The sequence below is a fragment of the Capsicum annuum genome, chromosome 2, assembly GCF_002878395.1.
Source record: "Capsicum annuum cultivar UCD-10X-F1 chromosome 2, UCD10Xv1.1, whole genome shotgun sequence".
Classification (NCBI taxonomy): Eukaryota; Viridiplantae; Streptophyta; class Magnoliopsida; order Solanales; family Solanaceae; genus Capsicum; species Capsicum annuum.
Genome location: NC_061112.1, coordinates 119,162,590 through 119,187,439, shown reverse-complemented (window position 1 = coordinate 119,187,439; position 24,850 = coordinate 119,162,590). Strand labels below are relative to the sequence as shown.

The window sequence follows — 24,850 nt, the reverse complement described above, 5'->3', positions numbered from 1 at the left end:
TTGGTTAACTAGGAAGAAGCAAAAATTCAAAAATATTTTCAAAATGTCATTGGCAAGGAATAAAATGTTTTTGCAAAAAAACCAAAAATATAGTTGCAAGATCAAGGATGTCTTGAGTTTTCTTTTGAGTGAGACCATTAAACTCAATTTTTGGCTCTCTCTTTACAAGGATGAGTCATTGACTTGGAGTAACTTATGAAGCTCAAATTGCTCAAATTGGTTGGGAAACTAACTTTTTGCTCTATGAGTACGATGCCATGAGTGGTGAGACTTTTGAAAAATTCTTGTGCATTTGTCTAGTCTAAAACTTGCTCCGAGTGTATTCAAAGCAAAATTCTAGACAAGCTTGGTTTGGAGGATGACCTGAGGCCCTTTTTAACCGGTCATATAGCCAAATTTCCACCTTAACATTGTTCCCTAGTTAGCCCATTTGAACCTTTTTGCCCTTATTGTAATGATAAAGGGACGACCCGGTTCATACCTACTCCGTAGGTGTCGGGGAGGGGGGGACCACTCCGGGCCTGACCTACGCGCCCTCATCCCAGCTTCGCTGGAGGGGCGTTTCGAACCCCCGACCCTGGCACACCACGGTAAGCAAGCTTACCCTAGCACTCCGGGCCTTATTGTAATGATAACCATGCTAAAACATCTAAACCCTTTTGAAAACCTCTCTTTTGGCACCTAACCTCCTTTAATACGTTGCATGATTCTAGATAATTGATTATAGGAAAAAGCCTAAGTTTGGGGGTTGTGTATTTGAGAGAAGATGATCAAAGAAAGGATAAGAAAGGTGTATGTAAGATTGTCAATACATGTGCTTAAAAGACAAGAGATATGCTTGATGATAAAATTGAATAGCCTAGCCCGTAGAGCTTGAAAAAAAATTGAATGAGTGAGGGGATAAGAAAGGCTTATAGGCAAAAAATCTCTTTAAAAGGTCAAAGAAGTGAAAGAAAGAAAATGGTGGCTTTGAATGGTTTGGTAAATGCTAAACAAATAGTTAAAAAAATATGGGAAATAATTTGAAAAAGAATAAGGTGAGTGGTTTGAAAATTTTGAGGGTAGAAAGGATTGAGCGATTGCATTGAAGGAGGTCCTTTAGTCACTTGATTCATACGTATTTTTTCCCGTACCTTAAATCTTCATATTGACCCGCAAGACCTTGGTGATTCCAAACTAAGTAAGTCTACATTAATGGCGAAAAACACAAAGGACAAGCCTATGTTTCTATTCAATGCACTTGAATTTATTTGTAAGAGTGAGTGTGAATTCTTTCTTTATTTGAGCTCCCTTAAGAATTAAAATGCCTTTGGTGTGTGGAGTTAACTCTTGCATGTGAGCTGCATCGGTACTTTTGGGTAGAGGGTGATGTTTTACTATCGATTTAGGTAAATGAGTGAAGTAAGTTGCATTGTGAAGATTGAGACAATCTTTGATGATTTTGTGTTTATCTTAAGATGTTTTGTGATTTGGAAAATTCATTTGATAAAAACTTGCATCCTTCATAATTATGTTCTTATTGAAAAGTTTTGGTTTACTTGTTGCCATGACATGTGTGGAAAGTGTTTGTAGAGTTTTGTTAGCCTGTTCCTTTAGTATAGCTTTCTTCTAGGTGGATTTGAGTTAAATACCCTATCTCATTGAATTATTCTTGGTTGCTTGAGGACAAGCAATAGTTTAAGTTTGGGGGGTTGATAAGTCGTCAATTTGACGACTTGCTAGTACCTTTTAAGCCCAAATTATCATGTTTTTCCATTGATTTGATGGTACTCTCTTACGTAATGCCCATTTATGTAGGTAAAAGTAAAAAAAGAAAATTGGGCAAGTCATTCAAGTCATCAAGAGGCCAAATGTGAAGGAAATGAGTCATCCGTTTCGCATCCGCTTCACATCTGCTTTGGAGCTGCTAGCCATCTGCTCTACATCCGCTTTGGATTCGTTCAAGCAGATCAAGACTAAGGTGGCAGTTTTATAATTTCCATCAAATGTAGAGTGGAATTTAAAAGGAGGGTTTTAGCTCTTTTTTCAAGACCTAGTATTTCATCTCTTTTGAAGATAGCCTCCCTTTTAGCTCTTAGCTTCTCTATTCTCTTTTAGCATCTATCTTTTCATCTTTTGAGAATTTTGTACTAAGATTGAATGAAAAATACATGGTAGTGATTTTTCTTTGAAGAATTATTGAAACCCCAAGTGTGGAATTACACTGTCTCTATCTCTCATGGATGAAGTTAATGATAACTTTGGTATATTCTTATCCCTTTTATATATGAGTAGCTAATTTCCAATCTTGGGGTTATGCTTGCTTAGGTAGTTGTAGTGCATGAGTTTTAGCTAATTATTTTTCTAATTAGTTAGTTGTGATGGGTGTTGCATTTATTTCATAAATTAATTGAGAGTTGGGGGTTGCAAACTCCAACCATCCTAGAACCCATGTCATTCTTGAAAAAGAGGATATGGGTGAGGAATAAATGCAACCAATAACTTGAATCATTTCATTTAATGATATCTCTTAGACATAAGGATGTCAATTGAGGCAATAGATGTGGAAAATTGTCACACTTGTGAGGTGTTCGAAAGAACTCATTTGTGAAATTTGGTGTTGTAATTGAAAGATTGACACCAATACATTGGCATCTAACCTACCCATGACTTTTAGCTAAAAATTGAATAAATAGACAAATACCCATGCCTGATCCCACACCTATAATTGCATAACCCCAAGGTTTATTCTCAATTGAATTCATTCTTCAACGTCAAGCTAGTGCACTTATCATTCTTATCAGAAAACATTTGTCATCGTATCCAAAACACCTTCATGTTGGACAGTTTTCAAGAACATAGCATGTTACTAAGACGAGGAACGTGTCAATTTAACGTTGAAACTGTACTCCTTTAATGTAAAAGATATTTTTGTTCAAAATTACACTTGAAGGACAAAAACAAATTGTAGCACTAAAAGTAAGGGACCATGTGATGCAAAGTTCATAGATTAGCTTGAAAATATAATATCATTTTAAAGCATTCATATCGTCACACAATACAAACGTGATGAATACTCTAATCTATGTACAAGAAAATACATTCCCCAAACATCATAAAACTACCTAATAATCACTCTTGAGGAAAAAATCACGTTTCGTGTTTGGGGAAGAAAAGGATAGCTTGAATGACTAAAATAAGTTTCCTCCTATGTTATAATGATGCATTCACATAATTGGTGCCTCAAATAAAAATACACCAAAACTTTAGTACATATAAAGAGTTTCCATAAACAGAGTGAAGCATCGAGTACTTCCTGAACTATGACACTTTAATTTTACGGGACTCTTATTACCTCCCTGAACTCAATTTTAACGTATTTTTGTCACTCTTTTGTGCTGACGTGATACCTTTTGTCAACCTTTTTAGCTGACATGACACCTTTAGCATAGATCCCATTTTATATAATAAAGATGTCACGTTAGCACAAAAGGATGCCAAAAATACGTTAAAATTGAGTTTAAGGGTAATAGGACCCAAGTTGGAGAGTGTCATAGCAACTTTGGTCATAATTCGAGAGGTACCGAATGCTTATCTCTAAACATTAATCAGTTAAGTTTGTTGAAGTAATTTGTTGAGGACATTGCTTCTAGAAAAGAAAGTTCCAAGTGCATTGCTTTTCCTCCCTGATTCAGTTCTCATAATCATCTTTTGCTCGCCACTCTGAGGGACAACTATTTCCACTTGGGGTGTCATAGTTTCATTATTTTCAAGAATGGCACCTTGCTTTTGTATGTATTCCCATTTGTCTTGGAAAAGATAGAAAAACCCCATGAAGGAGATTTGAGCTGTAAAAATTATTGTCCAAAGGCTTATTGGCTTAGATGTTCTTTCATGGTAGGCATTTAAGCCTGTGTAAGTGTTGATAATTCCTGCCAAGCATATTGTTGTTCCAAGTAGCCAATGGAAAAAGTACCATACACTTCTTCCTTTACTTCCCCTACACTCCAAAACAGTTCATAATAAGTTAGTCTTAAGAGTACTAGATACATGAGCTGTGGCTAAATAGCTAAGGCTTCAAGATTGAATAAGTAATGATTTCAGCTGAACCATAGAATTCTTTATAAATTTTACACTGCATCACACACCATACTCATATTGATATTATAAGTGTTCACTATAGGTATAAAAGGCTTAAATGTGCGATCTAACGATTAGTAAAGTGATTTAAGGACAGTAGATTCAGAATAAATGTGATCATTATTGCTATACATTTTGAATAAGTAGTGACATTGGTTGAATCACAGAATAACTGTTCACAAGGGGTTACTTGATACTTATACGGATGGATAATAACAAATACCGAATAAAATAGTTAATATGCGTGCAAAATGGGTCGAACATCATTGTTATAAAGGACAGTATATTGGTACAAAGGACAGACAAGAAATTTAAAACTGAAAAAAAAAAAAAAGTTACCTCTTAGGCCTGCGAAATCCCATAAGTAATTGGACATAGATGGCAACATAAAGTGCTAAGCCTATTCTTTGGTGATTGTTATTGAACGTATTCTCAAAGCTCTTTATTGATAGCACAGCTCCAGCAGTAGCCAACAGCACAGAGACCACCTTTTCAAATTGTAAATAGGATATTAAAAATAAATAAATCAATTAAGGCAGCCAGAAACAAAAGAGATAATGGAGCATAATTTTTAATTGTCTATTAGTTAAATTAATTCTCATTTCTTGCCACATACAATGGCCATAATCATAGTCAAATCTCTTTCACTTATATTCCCACCAAACTGTGGGCTCACATAAATGAATTTTGAACTTTTTAAACCCTTACTATGATTAAAGTGCACCTATGATAATTAAGTAGCAGAACAAAGTAAAGATCAATTTGTGATTCATGGCTCAAAAGAAACATCTATCATTCATCAAAAGAGATGTCAAAGGTTTTTTTTCAACAATTCCAATTCATTTTCAAAAGTTTTTCAGTCATTTTGCTATACTACAAGATTCAAATGTCTTATTTACTTTCTTAAACTCCGTATCAATTCAAGATCAGACAACAAATTGAAACGGAGAAAGAATTAATTACCTGAAGAGTTCCATGAACATAAAAGAGAATTTTGAGTTTTGTTCTGCTACATTCCTCTGTGTTGGAGAGTCTTATTGTGAGTATTCCAGCAGGCATCAAGAATCCCAGTGAAGCCCATAATAAAATTCCATGAATTTCAATCTCAAATATCTTGTGTGAATTTACCTATACAACACTTTGCATTAATTACTTGCAAAGAAGAGAAAACAAGGGAAAGTAAAAGATCTTTCTATGTCACATTTTGTTTCTCTAAGTTCTCATAAACCAAACAAGTGAAAGGAAAGCTTTTCCACTTAACTTACTTGGGAACATGAATCAGATTTAAATCCTGAATCCGCCTACGTACCCACAACAATTTTGTATGGGGTGGGGTGAGGGGGCCATACCTTGGGAACATGTTGGTTGATGCTAATCAACTGGCTGTTGAGTTGGATGTCTTCATTGGATAAACAAACTATGAAAGGTGGAAGTAAAAAAGAAGCAAAAATTGCATAAATGCTTGAACATGGCAGCCAATATTTCCTCATTCTTGATTCTTCACTGAAGAAGTATGATTTTTCAGGAAAGTTAGGTACTATGATGGAAGAGGAAACTCAAGATGACAAATTGTTTGGTGCAGTGACATATGGACTTTTAAAACCATGCAAGCATTAAAAAATTCTTCTAAAGTTTTTTCACTTTATAAATTCTTGGCTTTTACAGCTTCTTTTATTTTTTCTATTTCTAATGACAAACAAGGATAACCAATTGACTTTATTTAATCTAGGTTGTAATGATGAGCATGTTATCTAGATTAGACTAAAGACAATTTTTTTTAGACATTTTGTATTTTACATTAGCTCTACTAGGATGTGTCTTTTGCTTTATGTACAAAGAAGCTACTTTCAGATCATTGAACAAAATGAGCAAGTAACCATACCTTCATGTCTTGTGCAAAAATGCCAGCTATATATAATAGTAATAATAACCTCTACTTTCTATATACTAAAAGGAATGTATGGTAATAAGAAGTCCTTTATGGAGTAATATTTAATAATCACTAAGCTCAGTGCAAGACAAGTTAGAATTGGCTATACGAATCCCTACTTTTTTATTTGAACTCATCTCATATAATCATTTCTAAGGATTCATCATGAATTGATAAGTTTTACGTTGGCTGTCAGCCTAGTACGACCCTCCTCCTTTATCTGGATTTGGGACCGATAGTAAGCAAGCTCGTATAGGCAGAGTTTCCTTTTCTGCAAAGGGAAGAAGAAATTAAAATTGAGATTGCATTTTATAATTCAAGGTGATAATTGTGGCTTAATTAGGATTAGAGTAATAAGTAACCATTGCTTAGTCAGTCATAAGCTTGATTTATCCCTTCTCAAAATTCAAGGGGTTGAATGTTGATAGAGACACAATTATAGCTAGAAAAGAATTTTTAAATGTCATGTTAAGAATAACACCACAAATTTCAATCATTTGGATTTATGGTAGACATCACTTTTCTAACCAGAAATTGGACAAACATGTGATTTCTTCACAAAAATATATGAGCATTGCTATTACTAGATTCAACTAAAGCTTGATTAGCAAGTTTTTTTTCATGTCAGTTTATTGTCAAATTTTAGTACAAGACAGGTCAATAGTAGAAAATGGTAATGATATTTGCATACTGTGGTGGTAGACAAAGATAAAGTGCTTTTGCCCCATGTAATCATATAACAAAGCTTCTTTCTTCACATTCATAATAATGGTTCCCAAAGTGTACCATTAAAAAGCATATACATATGAATTAGATTGTCAATTTTCCTTCATAACATTAGTGTATAGTTTAACGTGTGACAGTAGGTTAGTTATCGTTTTATTATAGAAAATTTTCTGCAATCATCTTAATTGTGTTAATAATTCTTGTGCATCTTCAGTGCGCAAAACTTAAAAATATTTTATAAATCGAGCATACTTATTTTTCCTGTAGTCAAAGTCCAAATCTTTTTTCCTCCGCAACTATTTCCATAGTTCAATTTTATGTAATTCCTCTATTTGTTTTAAGTAAAAAAAAAAAATTAAAAAAAAAACAACTAATTCCTCTTCCTATTTCACTAGTTGAAGGAACTTCAGGAAAATGTTAATTTATGACATCATGGAATATTTAATCTTATTCTTTGTTGATCAAAGTAGAAAAAGATATCCTCATTGTATCCCCGTAGAAAGATGAGCGTCATGGCTTACTTTTATACTTTATATTGATTATATCTTTTTCATTTTCCCTCTTTGAAATTCTTGATTGAGGTTGGTGAAACATAAGTGTCCAAGTATATTAGAGGTTATTTCATCTTAGGCATGTCAAATATTGCAGCTATATAAAGTAGATTGACAAAACTTTAGTCCTTTTTATTGGAGTAATAATGGTTCCATATGTAGTTGAGATTTTCATATAATAGCATTTTTGTAGCAAATGAAGAGCATTTTGACATCTATCCTAGTTTGGTGAAGGGTCACATCCATGTCCTCAATTCCATCTTTGTTATGCATGCACTTTTATTCTCTTTATTGTATGAAAATTTCTACCCAAAATCCTTTAATCATTGTGAAACCAGATGATTGTAATATTTTATGACCTGTAATTGGCATATCTGATATGAGATGTTGCAAGAGCAGTGAAGATTTTGAGCTTCTTTTTACTTCTCCAAATATTCATATCAAACCTTTAATTTATATGCTAATACCTGCACAAATAAAAGCCAATATTTTTTTACTCTAGAATTTTTTTACATATCAAGTTACCTAAAAATAGTTACCTGCAAGTGTCCATACAAAAGAGAAATCAGTAAAATTACAACAGCGTTAAAATATGTTGATAGTATGAAAGTTTTTAAACCCAAACATCCAAAAAGACAAGAGACCCCCATGCTAATTAACAAAAATGTATTAGATAGAACTGCAACAATAAAAGCAAACAGATCAAATCCATGCTTGAAAATGTTCTAATAACCACCTTCATTTGATCAGAACAAAAAGGTTTCATAATGAACCTCAACTCAACTAAATTAAGCACCAAAATTGCATAAATTTGAAGTTGCGGTCTCCATGCACATATGACCAAACACGTTACATGAACAAGTTAGGCCTACTAGCCTTGTATGTGGTCTTGAGTCTCCTAGTCAGTGGCCTGGCTTTCTTTTAACACCAAGGGGGATTTGATCTTGGAGTCATGGAACTGCTTTGTGCTCTCTCTATATATGTTGCTCGGACTCTTCAAAATGTCAGTGGATGCGTGTCGAATTCTCCAAAAGTCGTATATTTTTGGAGATTCCGACATGGGTGCGGCGTCAAAGGTGAAGAGTCCGCGCAACTTAGCTCCCTTTTGCATAGCACTTAGCTGGAATATTGGTTGCCGTCTTTATGATCTGGATGCAATAATGGCGAACTCTGTGGCGAGAAGCCATCTCAGTGTACATCTGCTCCACAGCACCATTCAATGAGGTATCACGGTACTCCTTGTACATGTTGTGATACCCAGTTCTACTTTGATAACGGAGCCAAATACCATAATTCTTAATTTTTGTTGGGTTCTTCTCAAATATCTAAAAAGTTGAATATACAATCTTAGAGTTTAAGATATTCAACACAACGTACGTTTGTAGTTAAAGGAGTGGAAATTTTACTGAAACGAAATCCCACAGTTTGATGGAACAGGAAAAACACCGCGAAAATGAATAAAAATCAAGTACAGCCACATCCGCAGACAAGAGATCTAAACAACTACAAAAAAATCTAAATAACTATAGATATGGTGTATACGTTTTGTACCAGAGCATCATTGCATGATCAATAAACAGATAATACAACAACAGTGCCTTAATCACAAGCTAGTTGGACTAACTATATAAATCCCCGCTGTCCATTTTCTCCAACACTTAGAGGTTAGTTAGATTTGCTTCTAACAAATAAATCACTATCAAGATTCAAAACAAAAGGCTCTAAGCAAAAATTGGACCGTGTACAATTAATTACACCTCAAATTCCAATTAGACGGCACTGCCTGTATCAATTGTTCTCTCCTAACCAATTTATATAAAAGGTTTTTACCATGTTGTTGCAGCATTTCCAACTTCCTATCACAGCTTCGAAAATACTGTTGCACATTAAGAGACATGCCTCTTACCTCCTCTTTTAAACTTGGTGGAGATCTGCGTTTAAGTGAGATCCTATACTTCCCAACAACTTAATCCCCCCATCCCCACGGATTTCCTCTCCATGACTTACCAAATACAATTCAACCTTCAATTTGATGTATGGATCCTGGTCGCAATATAATGCACGATAACCTTAACCACCACGCGCCCCAAAAACCTCATGATAAAACCTACATGCAAACACAAACTCCACAGAATACTCATTTGAAACCTTTGCCCGACAGTGAAAGAAGAAGATGAGTACTGTAAGCATAAGAATACAAGTTTTGTTCATAGATTGGAAATGGAATCTCACAGTCCATTCACAAAACAAGTAAACTAAACCTAGAACATTTTATGGGGGTAAAGAAGGTGAAAGCATATTGAAAATGCAATCTCAAGAAGAAGTTTTTTTTTGAAGGGATGGATTTTGAAGGACTAACCACAGCCCAAAAAGAAGACCACCTATACAGCAGATTCACTTATGCAACTAGAACTTCATAAGATTTACGTTTGGTTATCCAAAAGACGAATCAATTAGAATCTCGATACTTTAAATCAAAAACCACTAACCAAATACTAAACACCATGCATCAAAATTTCCATCATTGAACTACAGATCATAACATTCCTAATACAGAATCTAAAAATACAGAGAGAAAAATATAGTCTAGAGAACTAAAAATACACAGAGAGAAATATCAGTCAAGAGAACTAAACACTTCGGAAAGGTATTCTGCATATAGGTTATCACCGTAATAAGTTAAACCATCTGTGAAGGCATGCAACGCCTTAAAACATTTACATAATCACTTAAGGGCTTAAGCGACCAAATGAGAGAGTAAGACACTTCAGACAACATCAACAGAAAAGCCGGTCAAATCCAAAACAGTACTAAACACATATAGCTATATAAGTTAGCTCTACATGTCACTGGTCTATGCCCAAAATGTGCCAATCATGGCAAATAACCTAAATCTAGACTGAACTTTGCGAAATGGGTCCAAGGTAATCACCCTCCAAGCTCACAACTGCTTGGAATTCCTTCTCCGCCTCCACATACCTAGCTCCAACCACGATGAAGCGCACCTGAGTGTCTTTCTCAATTCTTGACATCTTCTCATTCATAAAAATAGGATTTTCTCCAGGCACATACTTATAATCCGCCATCTTCTGATGAGAAAGGTATACCTTGTCGGTGGGGCCACATCGCAAAAAGACACCGTGCTTCAAGATCTTGTCAACAACCCCTTCCAAAATCTCTCCACGTAACATCTTGAAGGTTAGACAGCCGAATTCCACAGGGAAAAGAACATCACCAGTGTGTTCTCGAACTTTCCCTTCCCCAATCTTCTCCAGTGAAGTGACAGCCATAAAGTAACCAAGGTTTTTTGAGGCCTTCTTGGAAGCAAATTCATCCATGAGGCGAACAATAATTGCCTTTTGAAGCATTAAGCCTCCAACTTCAAGGATCTCAGCAGGGATTATGACATTCCATGACAATTTGGATTTCAAATACATTTTAGAGGACCTGCCAGAAACCAAAACACAGTGGGCTTTATTAAGGGAAATGTGGGGCCTTACAAAGAAACCATGCAGTCACAGCAATGCTAGTATGAAGTTCAAGAACATATTTTGAATTTCATATGCCACAACCACAAGAAATGTGGTGCATATCTACTGAAATTTATCCATCAGGAGAAGATCTGTAATACCCACAAACACTGTTAAGGTGCAAAAGTCCTGGCAGAGAACCGCCAAGAGACAGAATGGTACATCAAATAACGATTTGGACGGTATATTCTTAACTAGCAGTATCATCCATCTTTCCCTCAAATAAGTCGTAGAGATTGGCTTGAAACATCACAGAAAAACATAGAAAACTACACAAGTTCACTCCTGTGAGATGGATTGTAGCATTCATACGAGAATACAGCAATCAGGCTGTTGCAACATCGTCATTAATTACATATTACACCCCCACCGGTCACCACCACCACCACACACGGAGACATCTCTAACAAGAGTATTTACACAAATTTGAAACTACTCTTCTAAAGATTAAAATTGTAAGTGAATATCAGCAACAGCAGCAACTCCTTATGACTAAACCGACCATCAGAGGTAGAATGGTGAAATAGAGTTCTCCACTGAGAAGGAAAGAATTTTTCATGGAATCAAGTCGTTTTTGGACGCCAACAAATTACAATGTTATGTAGATGAAACTTAAATTCGTAAAATGTTACCTGCTCTCTCTCAAATCAAAACCCTTAAATTCGTAATGACTAATACACATATCCATCTTTCTCCCTGGGTTTAGGGCAACATGTGAAAATCAACCAAACATTGAATTTACCAAATGCCCCATATTCCAATCAGCTTCCCTTACGAGCATTTTCCAAGAGTCAATCAAAGACTAATGCAAAAAAACATACACATTGAGTAAGTTAAGATCAAAAGACGGAAACACAGATAAAGCAACCTAGGGTGTGGCCTAGTGGTCAATGACGTATATTCAGCACGACAAGGTCTCAAGTTCAATTCCCAAGCAGAGGCAAAAACACTAGGTGATTTCTTCCCATATGTTCTAACGTTGGTAAACAGAGTTAACACTCTAATACTGTGTTACTTGTGGAGATGGCACGTATCCCTTGGAATTAGTCTAGGTGACGGTTATCACAAAAAAAAACTAACCAAAAAAATGAGGAAATTAAAGGAACAAATTTTTGGCCCATAACTAGGGCAAAATCTAAAACAATTTTAGAATGGTGATAAAAGATAAATCGGTACTTCCAATTAGATTTATGTTAAGAGTAAGTATACTTATAGCATTGCACGATCGGAAAGTAACAAGTAAAGCAAGAAATCTGAACATAGAAAACAAAAACAAAAAACAGCGTAAGGAAAAAGAACCGGCGACGGCGACGGCGACGGCGACAGGGACGGCGGCTGTGCCGTGGGACTAACCTTTTTGTGGAGGAAGCAGCAGCGACCTAGGTACGATTACGGTTGTAGCAATTGGGTTCAGCTCAGTCCAAAGAGTTGTTGCATTATAAATGAAAGGGAGGGACTGAAACTTGATGTGATTGAGACTTTGGGGTTAAAATGTACTCCGTTTTATAATAAATAAATTGTTGAATTTTGACACACATATTAAGAAAAAAGCATTAAACACATAAATTTTAACATAACCTTTTATTTTTATCAAAAAAAGAAAAAATTAACTTTATAATACTTTTTCAAAAGTTAATTGATTATCAAATCATGAGGGCAAATTTAGAAAAAAATTCAATAATTCACTTCTTTTAAAACACTAATAAATACTTCAACAATTTACTTATTCTAAAACGAAGAAAATATTATTTTCCTTAATATATTGTATTGAATTATATTATGTTATATTATATTAAAATATATTATTTTAATGAATACAAATCTTTCGTAAATTCGAACAAGGAAGGTGCATAAAAGTTTCGATAAATACGAAGAAGCACATAATAATAGTATATAACCAATTTATCTTTCTCTATAACCTATGCACATATGTGAAGTGGTTGGATTTATAAGGAAAGATTATATCTAAATGTATTATCTTTTTGAATAAATTATATTATTTTTTATTATTACATAAGCGTCATATATTAATAATTTAAAGAATAAATCAATAAGAAAAAAAGGGCATGAGTAGGACTACTTTTGGATAAATTATATAAAACAACACCTTAAGTATTCTATATTACTTAAAATCTCATCTCATTAAACTAATTACAAAAATCCTTCTAAATCTCTAAACGAGTTTTTTCTCTGATACATAACACACAACTTCTATTTTTAAGCTTTAAATCAAGTTGACATTGTTGGAGATAAGAAAAATTCTGTTTTCCTTAGAAAATATAGTTATTAAATCATTAATCATTAAGTAATAAAAGTTAGCAATAAATTCAATAATTATTAATTCTCACTGATAAAATTTCAAAAATAAGCAAAAAAAAGAAAGTCGTATCTGTGTTATGGCCATTGACCGCCGAAAAAATTTCACAAACAACCTTCATTAACGTACTTCTTCATAAGTCTGTTTTTGAAGTTGCAAAGAGAAAATAAAAAGTTGTGAAAAGAGACCCAAAAAAATTCGTAGTATGTGTGTTATGACCATTGGCCACCAGAAAAATTTCATAAACAACCTTTATTAACGTACTTCTTCATAGGTTTGTTATTGATGTTGCAAAGAGAAAAAAAAATGCGAAAAGAGACCCATTACCAAAGGTATGATTTTTATGTATCAAATTGATAAATTTCATCCATGTACATTCTATTTATTTATTATAATGTTCAATGAAACAAACAGAGCTGTAAATATTATTTATGATACATAGATATTTTTTTAACAGAGATATTACATGCATTCTGATACATAAAACTATTTCTGACAAAGGTAATCAATGATTTCTGATACATTCAATATATATTTTCTTATTCTGATACATAAACATAAAGAACTTAAGTATTAAATTCGTTTTCTGATACATAGATATTTTTTTGACAGAGATATTACATGCATTCTGATATATAAAACTATTTCTGATAGAAGTAATCAATGATTTCTGATACATTCAATATATATTTCTTATTCTGATACATAAATAAAAAGAAATTAAGTTTTAAATTCGTTTTCTGATACATAGAAAGATATATATATATGTGATATGAGATTCACCTAATACATCAAATTCTTATAGTATGTTCAATTTTTTCCTGAAAGCAGGGAATGAACAATTGGAGAAGAAATTAGTTTTGGAAGATTATGATAAATGAAGATTGATTTGATTATTCAAATTTCAAATAATGAAGTTGTTGAGGATTTTATGTAATTAAATAAAAAATATCTTAAATTGAGTGTGTTAATTCCTCAATTGTAAGCACTTTTAACGTTTTTTTCCTTTTTTATCTCCAACTAATTGGTTAATAATGTATCATAAGCTTATGTATGGAGGTTAAATAATGTATCATAACCGGGATATCATGTAACTAATATAAAAGTTGGGAGAGAGGGTAATTAGGTAGCAAAGTGTTGGGATTTATGTTGTTTACCCATAAAAAAAAATAGATTAAAGGGTAAAATAAAATTATTAGCCCAAACCCATTTAGCCCGCCCAACCTGTCCATATTTTAATGGGTTAGGCTAGAGTGATTTTGAAGATGGACTGATTTGGGTTAGCCCAAGTAAACCCATCATAAATCATCAATACAAATGGGCTCATAATGATGCCCAACTTTGACCCATATAGATGTTTAATCTTAGTATTTGTATTTCTAAAATTTACATATATACACAAGATAACTTTACCTTATTACAATAAATTCCTTATTGACAAAGTAATTACATAAATCCCAAAATTATTACTAAAATCCACTATTTTTTTACTTTCTCTCTCATTCCTTTTATACATTCAAAAAAAAAAAAAGGCTTTGTTTCTTTACTTTCTCTTTCTTTCTCATATTTGCTCCCTTTTTTTCTCCCATTAAACAACCGATTATTCCTCCATTATTGAATCCCTTTTTTCACGCCCGAATTCAAGTAATCATGTACTTAGAGGTTACCAATTTGTAAGTTACCAAACATTTATTGAACTTACTGATTTTCTTCACTAATTTTTTTTTCAACTTTATCAAATCATAATTTGGTTCGATTTTTGATTGCATGTTTGTTTTTTGTGAAATTAGTTACTTTTTCAAATCCATTCCAGTTTGATAGTTCGATAATATCATTTTTTTTTCATTTATTAAAAGTCAGATCTTTGTATTTTTTTGTTTTAAAGTTGTTAGTTCTTATTCAAGATAGTATAAATTTTGTAATGGATTCGGTGAAGTTTTAGTTTTATTTTAGGACTTAGTTAGTTAGATGCTCAAGAAGAAAATATTCTTGTTATTGGTTTTGTTACTGGTACATTTAATTACGAAGAACTCAATTTCGCGGAGAATTATTCCAAGCACCGAAATGATCCGGTAGCCATGAAGAAATTGAAGGAAGTGGTCAGTTCTAGATCGAAGAAGTCTGCATCAAAATTGACAAGTAAGAAGAAGTTTGATTATTCCGGTCGAGTATGTCTTTCGAAGGTATTGATTTTATATTATTTGATTTAATACAATAACTGATTTATTATAAGTTGATAATCATATTGTCGGATTATACAATGTGCATACCTTATACATTACTTTATTTATCAGACTAATGTATAATATAAGTCTTATGCCTTACATTTCATTATATTATACATTAAGAGATCATATTACCTATATGAGGCAGTTTTGTTTTAAGTGGAATTATACTTTGTGAATGTCTCAATACCGTATAAGGTTACATTATACATTTTGATAATATTGTAGATAATTTATGTATAAGGTGAATAGTTTATATGTATGGTGTGCCATTATACATTATGAAAGATTGTATTTTAACGAAAAATTTATAATATTTCAGACACTATACATTAGTTATCATGGAAGACCAATGTATAATAAATTTATTATTATATATATTTCATTATGTTATACATTAAGAAGTTATTATTACATAGATGAGCCATTTTATGTAATATTTGGTTTTATACAACTAGAAAATCTTAATATTGTATAAGGTTATATTATACCTTCTGTTAAGTTTATATTTCATATGAAGTAATAATATAGAAGTTGGAATGTTGTAGAATATGCATTATAATATTGGATCCTCCAAAAATGCATTACTTTTGGAGGATTCGGCTGACACATATATTTTTGAAGAGTCCGACCAACGTAGCTTGTTTCTACTCTTTTGTTCTCTCATAGCACTTCAATCTTCTTTGAGACAACTTAAACATGTTGGTTATAGTAATTGAATAGTTAAAAAGTTTCAGAACTAGCCATTGTCTTAAAGGGATGAACTTTTATGTTGCCCAGTGCTATCTTAACGTTTGGATATTGTAATTAATGAAAATCTTTTTTGATTACTGATCAAATAAGTTACAAAACTAAAAGTTGAAGACGTATGAGAAATATGATTGGATAATATTTCATATAATATTCCGGCAACAAATTCAGTACTTGCAGTCCAGTTCTTGACATTTTTCAGTAAAGAATTATCACAGCCCAAACCCATGACATGCATTACATTTGTCCCTTGATCTATGTGATTATCTAGGTGCATACCATGTGTACGTATACTGTCTTTATATCACTTCACTATTTTCTCCCTTTCCTATGTGGGCTGACCTAAGGTGTCATATGCACTTCTTGTTCAAAATCTTGTTATCCTTGAAGACTGTCCTTCTCTTTGACTTCCTCGTGAGCATCACAAGAACAATTGATCTGATCATCCTCGATAAGAGGATCCTGCAGCTTCTCTGACCCTTTAATTGAATCTATCAGATAATTTGTCTTTGATCTTATTACTATGTTATGTGACTAGTCTCTGCTTGTTTATGAAGAATGTTGCTTGTTCTGAAAAGGCTTTTCTTGAGTCGAGTTTCTTATTAGAAAAAGACTCTGTAAAGTCTGTGTACAACAACGCCCCCAATGGGATCACACTAAAGTATGTGGTACTAATTCTCCCCAGAGGAAATTACAAACAGCCTCTGTAAGGTCTGCGTACACCCCACCTTCCGAAATCTCACTTATGGGATCACACTAGTTAAGTAGTTGTTGTTGTTTTGTGTTCTGATTGTCTCGAAGGGTGATTATAACGTTTGATTTTACCGTGCAGATGTCAGCAGATGAGTTTAAAGATGATAAAGACTCCATCTTATAGAATCTAAAAGACAGCACCATCACGGATCCTAGTTGCGCACAGACTGCAGTTATTGAGAAGAAGGTCATTATGGTTCCTAAAAGTGAAGTCATGGTACATGCCATTGTAACAAACATTGTCAAGTTTGACAAAAGCGATGGAGATCTAAGTAATGTCTCATGCAAAAGGAAATATAAAAGTTTTAGTGGCATAATTCCCTCGCGAAAATGATCAAATAGTAGAAAACCCAGAGCTGTAATTAATGGAAAGTGATATTCAAGGCTTTACAACAACTACTGTAAATATTTTTGTAGCAGAAACTCTGAAAAAAAAATGTTAATATATGAAGACTAAGTGAATTTTGATAGTTAATACACTCAGTCTGGCCCTTGGTTAGAAAATTAAAATTTCTTAATTAATTTTTTGGCGTTAGGACTAAAGTTTTAAAGCACTCATTTCTTTTTATTGAAATTTATAGACAGGTATATTATTATTGATCTAACTTCTTTTGATATATATATGTAACTAGTTTACTCCTTTTATGACTCTTGTAATTGAAGTTGACAATATACTTGAATTTAAATGCATTGAATGTACTTTTTTTTTTGGAACCTCTTGAAAAATCATTAATTTTTCACATGCTAAGTTTATTTAGTACTTTCATCTTGGGGTTATTATGGTTTCATCATACATTCGTTCGAATGTATAACAATACGTTATACATTCGTAATACATTCGTTGTTGTTTAAACATACAACTTTACATGTGACCAATTATAAAGGTAATGAATAAGGCAACGCAATATGATCTATGTATAATGTAACACATTGTATAATTTTCAGTATGTAAATTATTTTATAAGTTAATAATACATTGAACATGTAACTCATACATTTAGGCCTTATTTGTTTGCACTTAATGGAGGTCTGAATTTGAATAATTCAGATTTCAGTCCATTAAGTGTATTTGGTTTTATTTTTTTTTAAAAGTCTCTTAAAACTTCTGAATTAGTCAGACATGGAAAAGAGTCTTAATGGCATTCAGACTCTTTTTAAACACAATTTATTTTCTCACAAATCTCAAACTTTATTATTTTTTCTAAATAAGTTGTTCTCCCACCCTCTCTTCACGTTGCGCTCTCTCTCTCTCTCTCTTCACGTTTCTTTCTTTTTTTCTCTTCCTCTTCACATTATTTTCCTTCTCTTTCAGGTATGATTCACCAAAACTATTTATAAATATTTTTATTATCAATTTAAGCATGCACTATTTGTTGCTCAATATCTATGTTCTACTCCGGAAGATATAATTGGATATTCAATTGAAATCGTGCTTAATCTTCTTAATTCACCACGTATAAAATAAAGGTTAAAAAGATCGGCATGTAGTTTGTTTTGCTTCACTTTAGTTTTTGCAAGAATGCGCATAGATGTATGTTGTTGTTTTGCTCATCGTGTAGGATAGAACATGTAAATGAATGAAATAACAAACATTAGAATTCATTTAAGATTAGAAGTGAAACACTTTAATTTGTTCTTTTGCTACTTTGTACAGTCCTATTAGCACATTCTTTGGTGCCGTTATAATATGTATTATTATTTTAACTTCTCAGTCTTCTGAATCGAAGTTCTATCAGAAATATCCTACTTGTAGAGTTTCATACTATACCGTCAAGAGACATTGATTGAATTGATAATTTCGGGATGAAATTGGAAGTGGTTGTATGATATAATATTTTTCAGATAATATATGATTTTATTATTTTTTTAAATTTTAAATTGCATATTTATTACAAATAAATAAATTATGTACATTCAAATGTTAAAAAAAAAAAAAAACAGTCTTAATCATTCAGTATTCAGATCTACAAACAACATCTTAATCATTCAGACATCCATCCAGATTCAGACGTCTTAATCTTAAAAAAAAAAAAATGCACCCTTAGAGTTATGTATTACATAACATCATACAAATTGTTAAAAGTTTATTACTTAATAATTTATAACGAAAATTTTAACATCATACATATTACTAAAGTATAAAACTATATCATAAATTAATTACATACCGTTGATGTATTTTACACTTTTTACTTTATGATTGTTTTCAATATTAAATGTACGATTGGTACGCAAATAAGAGTAAGTTATAACAAAAATAATTTATATCATACATATATACTTAAGTATAATACATTATCATACACATAATACATTATTGAATGTCAACTAAAATTTGAATAAACTACGACACATGAGTGTGTCTTTTAATTTTGTTGTTTTAAACATAAAACTATACATGTGGTCAGTTATAAAGGTAACAAATAAGGCAATACAATTTGATCTATGTATAATGTAGAACATTGTTATAATAATGTCAAACACTTATTAAGAAGTAAATTTCAACTAACAATATAAAACATAATTCAAAATTATACAAGTGTGTCAACATAATCTAAGTAAAATGATTATTCAAACAAAACCAAACTAAGCATCAGCATACAGATAAACCAATTATCTTCGTCGCATTTTCTTTGGAAGAAATCGCACGTCCTTCAGTTGCGACCTGCACATTCCAATCCTTCGTGTCTGGCATTGGAACTATTGGGAGTTCATACGTCTTGACAATGGTGTTTGGCTTGTACAATTCTGAGCAGTAACAATCATAATATTTTACATCAATATTTTGACATTTTAATACGACAATTGCGTGTGGATAGGGTATTTCATCAATTTGATATCGGCCATAGTTACATGTATCACGATCAATATCAACAATGTACCTCCTTCTTGATTCATATACACAGTAAAGATAACTACCAACTGCTTTAACCTGTTAGAAATGAATTATTTAATACAGATATTCCAAATGATTCATACAAGATGCCTTAATGACGTATTTGCAGTCTTTGTTATGACAGTGAAGTACATAGATGCATCAAATATAAACAAGTCGTCAATGTATTAATATAGATATAAAATTCATGATTTAATTAAAATATTGAAATTGACCCTGTTACGATTTCATTATACATTCGTTCTAATTTATAAGTACGTATTATACATTATTTATACATCTTTCAAAAAACAGATAACAATATCCAAACATTAATTTCTTCAAAACACCTATTACAAAAAAAACATACATTAAACCTTCAACAAAGTAAGATAATATTTCGGTTCATACCTTTGTTTGTCAGATCATTTAGCAAAGGTGTTGAAGCCATTCGATATCGTATATTTTGCCATTATCGAATAAATATTGAAAAATTCACCCTACCACCCCAGCCCCCTTTCTCATGCGCCCCTCTCCTTACCCTTTAAAATTTCCCCTTTTTTTCCATAGAAATAAACACACACACACACTCTCAACGATAGACAACACTCACACAGAGGGTTATACACACAGTGATCTACACACTCACACAGATTGAGGAAAATAGAGAGAAACAGAGGAAAGATGAGAGGAAATAGTGAAAAAGTAAGTGAAAAACATTGAAGGAAATAAATAGTGAACGAAAAAGGCAAACTCAGATCCGATTGAGTTTTTTCAGTGAAGTTTTAACCGAAATTGCCTCCACTTCACGTAATTCGACCACCTTCTTTCAAAACCCGATCAAATCCAGTGACTAACACCCAAAAATTATCAGAATGACTAATTTGCGACTCCCAAATACCTGATCAACGCAACAAAATGAGGATGTTCATATTTGTTTTCTACAAAAAAGAAGAACGCAGTATAAGATTTTTGTTTTCAAGCGTAAATATATAGAGAAGACTCTTTTATTGTGATGTTTAACAAAATATTTGAATTTAACTTTCAGTTACTATAATTACGCATACACTACATAATGTTAGCTAATTAATGACTATAATTAAGGAACACAAAGATAATATTTGTTTTTTATTACCTTAAATTTAGGATTAACAGTTTTATCATACATTCAAACTATGTATGAGGGACATACTAATGTATGAGGATATTTTCAAAATCCGAGAGAGAGAAGGCCTTAAGGGATTTTATGTAATTACTTTGTCTTGGGAGGAGATTTATGTGGTTTATAGTTTCACTTTTAATATTTTTAGTTTCTTCAATTATATTCTTATTTCATTTTGAAATAATTGTAGTAATAAATTAGTTTTTGAATGAATAAAAATAATTTTTTTCTTATAACATCGCACTACCCCGACCCCTACCAGCCCCCCTCCCTCTTAAAAAAACTTATTTTTTTTAAAAAAATAAAATCAAAGTCATTTTTTACCCCAACCAATTCCTACCCCCGACCCTCCTAAAAATTTTTTTTTAATAAAAAATAAATTCTTACATGATTCCCTTACCTCCGGCTCCCTAAATATGACCCCCTACCCCCACCCCCCTAAAAAAAAATTAATTTTTTCTTAAAATTTAATTTTTTATAAAAAAAATAAATTTTTTCTTACCCCACCTCCTCCCTCGTCCATACCCAAACCCACCCCCTAGCCGCCCCCCTCCTAACAATTTTTTTTTTTTAAATTTGTATTTAAAAAAAATTCAAATTTTTTTCATAGCCCACCCCTACCCTAACCCCTCCCCCCCCCTCCCCCCCAAAAAAAAAATTAAATCTTTAAATTTATTTTATAAAAAAAATTATATTTTTTTCTTTTTCTACCTTTCTTATCTTATTCGTTATCATTATTTTGTATTAAATATATGTGTAAATGCTTTTATTAAATTTTTTTAGTTTTCATATGTTATTTCTACGTGGAAACAATAATATAATAAGATAAATATAAATATATGGAGAAAACTAAAAATATCATTCCAACTTAAATTGCTATTAGAATGGTAACTTGTTCAATGATGGGTTAAGTTGGGCGGACTATAATCCATTGTTTAGCCTATCTTGGCCCAACCCATCTTAGCCCATCTATATTTTGGACGGGTTGGACAATGACCCATTTATTGCTTTAGTCATTTTGACCCATCCAAATTTAATCCAATCCGTCCATTTGCCACCCCTAAATGCGATTAAATCAAATCATATGTTACAAAAAAATGAGATTGTTATCTAATACTGAATTTAATGTGATTTCTCTCATTTGTTTTACATTGGTGAATAGAGTTATTTAGTACCTGTTGTTGGTGGGAGATGACAAATATTTCCTTGAATTGAGGTGCGTGCAAACTAGTTCGAAGATTATGATGATTAAAAAAATATTTAAATAACTATCAAAATAAATATTATATTTAAATTAAAAGAATAGCTCGATATACTAAAACTCCCACTATACGTTAGTCAGAGGGCCAACCATCCAAAAAGTTACTAAGTGCAGTCATTATTGATTGCTTCGGTTTCATCGAAATTAAGTTTGATTATATTAATATTTTTGGTTATTTAGTAAGCACTGAAATATATATTTACTACATTAATCTTTTCGAATTGTATTTTTTTAAAAAAAATTGTACATATTCAATATCGAATCAATTTGAGTTATGGATAAAAAGAATCATAAGCTACTATGTTGATGGCAAGAATTGAATAAATTAATAAATTTATGATCTATTAAAATATATTGTCATGTGAATCTAACCGGCCAACATCACACTAATATTTATATATACTTTAACGTTTAACGTGATATTATTGCCTTAAAAGAATAAAGAGTACATAGAAGGCACAACTTAACATGAAATTTAAGGAATGATACATATATATCCCCACACAATTTATTTCCAATAATTATCTATAAACCAATATCACAATATCGAAAAATGATATGTAAACAATGCACATATGAATTTTATGGGATTAAAGTTCACAATTGAGATAATTTCTAAAGCAGTCACAAGTACGGATTTAATACAAGATCTATTTCATATGGGCAAATCAATTAAGGCCTAAAATGATAAGTCAACCCCACTAGCCTAAGGTCAAAGTGATGGGAAACAATTGAGTCCAAGATATCATTTAAGTCTTGAATTAAAAAAAAAAAAGTGATATTAACTTCGTCAATTTGATATTAACTTCGTCAATTGAGATTAATGATTATTAGAATTATTTAAAATTTTAGAATACAGATTAAATTTTTCCAAAAAATTTTAGAACGTCAGCGGTTGATAAGTGGAGGTCGATTGGGAAAATATAGATCTGATCAATGTAGACACATGAGGAAGGAAATAAGGAGAACGATTGAATATAAAGATGAAAGATGAAAGAAAAAAAAAATTGAGGACCAAGCTAATATAAGGAGCCTCGAGAAAATTTTCCCAGGTTTTGGTCACACAACAGAAATCCATAACCGATCACATGATAGCCTAAGGTCAAAAAGTAGTGGAGCTACAGGTGACATTAATCGTGATGGAATCCAACAATGTTGGAGGAAACGAACAACCACAAAATAATTTAGACAATGACTCGGAAGGAACTCAAACAGCCAGTACTTCTGGATAGAAGAAGCTTTATATATTCTCGGATGCCAAAGGAGTAGTAGATACAATGAAGAAGAATAATGTTAAGGCTACTTGATGTTATTTTATGGTGTTTTCGGGTACAAGAATCTGTATTTAGGCACAACAACTTCAACACTAGTTCAAGTTTAAAACAAGAACACTATGAAGTACAAAAACACCTTCAACACAAGATCAAAGTGACATTTCTAAGAAGTGTGTTTTATTTTTTCAGAAATTAAGATGAAACAGAAATATAAAGCCAAGTCCCCCCACTTCACGGAGTGTCTTAAGGAATAATTCTCCTTACTGTACCCGAGGTTTTGGAATCTTCCTCTCAGGATAAAATGGATTTCAATCCAACTATAGTGGTACCTCAAATAATTGGATTCGTCGAACTCACTCAACGATTTGATTGATCACAAAGAATGTTTTGAAGACAAGAAGAGTTTTTATTTCAGAAAATTTTCCATTCATATCAAACCTGTGGATGAAAGCAGGTTTATATAGCCATCATATGCCTCTTCTGAAAGGTGGCAATGGTTCACTTAAAAAGTGTATTCTTTGGAAGAGTCATGTCTATTCATTCGAAACATTGTGTCTTTTTCTGAATAGACACAACTATCTGAACAGTCACACCTTTTTCAAAATAATATGTCTTTTGCTCAAAGGTTTTGTCCCTCCATTTTCCATTCACACTAATTAAACACAACAATCCCCCACATGAATGGGGAATGACTATTCTTTGTAAAACTTTACAGACTAATATGTGATCATCAAGCAAAGACTGATTGCATCTGAATAAGTGAGTTTTCCTTTGAACTTTCCGTAGTGAACTTGCATCGGATGCACTCGATCGGTAGATTTGATATCTCTGAACCATTGAGCTTTAATGTACACCTAGACAAGACATGTCACACAACCAACCTTTTATCGTTTATGGTTCTCACGATTTTGTTCTTTTCAGCCATGAACACGTCTCGGTTTCATGAGAGCTTAGAGAATATGCCTTTACTAACATTCTCCTTGAAGCAGATTTCACTTCGCCCTCACATAGGTGATTCCTAAATGTTCAATCCTATAGATTAAACTATTTGGTCAAATCTGCCAAATTTAGATAATCATTAAAAGACTTTTCACTTTAAGTTTTATCCTTGTTTACTAAACATTGTCTACATCATGAGAATGGGTTGGGTAATTAACAATGTTGAACCTGTCAGACACAACTTTGTTTGATCTCCTTGAACCTAGCTCTTGGGATCTCCAGTCTGCTAGGTAGATTTACCGCTATGCTGACTTGTCCTAGGCCATAAACCCATTCCCTCGGATGTCCTTTCTACTCCTTCTCTAGATAGGCCTTTTGTAAGTGGATCCGACACATTATCCTTTGACTTAACATAGTCAACAGTGATAATTCCACTAG

The 24,850-nt window shown here is 32.4% G+C and overlaps 2 protein-coding genes across 2 annotated transcripts; both read right to left on the bottom strand.

Annotated features, from left to right (window-relative positions):
- Positions 1–2,989: 2,989 nt before the first annotated feature.
- Positions 2,990–5,961, bottom strand: LOC107861135 (cytochrome b561 domain-containing protein At4g18260). The gene is made up of 4 exons (XM_016706513.2): positions 5,469–5,961; positions 5,083–5,247; positions 4,459–4,607; positions 2,990–3,979 (listed from the first exon to the last, which is right to left on the bottom strand). Exons 1-4 carry the CDS (start codon positions 5,607–5,609, stop codon positions 3,592–3,594), a joined length of 843 nt encoding a protein of 280 aa, XP_016561999.2. The 5' UTR covers positions 5,610–5,961; the 3' UTR covers positions 2,990–3,591.
- A 4,003-nt stretch (positions 5,962–9,964) lies between these two features.
- LOC107859119 (DNA-directed RNA polymerase V subunit 7) lies at positions 9,965–12,393 on the bottom strand. The gene is made up of 2 exons (XM_016704016.2): positions 12,210–12,393; positions 9,965–10,773 (listed from the first exon to the last, which is right to left on the bottom strand). The coding sequence occupies exon 2, from the start codon at positions 10,761–10,763 to the stop codon at positions 10,221–10,223; it is 543 nt and encodes a 180-aa protein (XP_016559502.1). The 5' UTR covers positions 10,764–10,773; positions 12,210–12,393; the 3' UTR covers positions 9,965–10,220.
- Positions 12,394–24,850: the final 12,457 nt, after the last annotated feature.

Bases quoted from the DNA above. Each gene is read 5' to 3' on its own strand.
- LOC107859119 (XM_016704016.2), bottom strand. From the start codon at position 10,763: ATGTATTTGAAATCCAAATTGTCATGGAATGTCATAATCCCTGCTGAG.
- LOC107861135 (XM_016706513.2), bottom strand. From the start codon at position 5,609: ATGAGGAAATATTGGCTGCCATGTTCAAGCATTTATGCAATTTTTGCT. The intron at 5,248-5,468 runs GTATGGCCCCCT...AGTGTTGTATAG, and splicing joins TCAACCAACATGTTCCCAAG to GTAAATTCACACAAGATATT. The intron at 4,608-5,082 runs GTAATTAATTCT...CAATTTGAAAAG, and splicing joins ATGTTCATGGAACTCTTCAG to GTGGTCTCTGTGCTGTTGGC.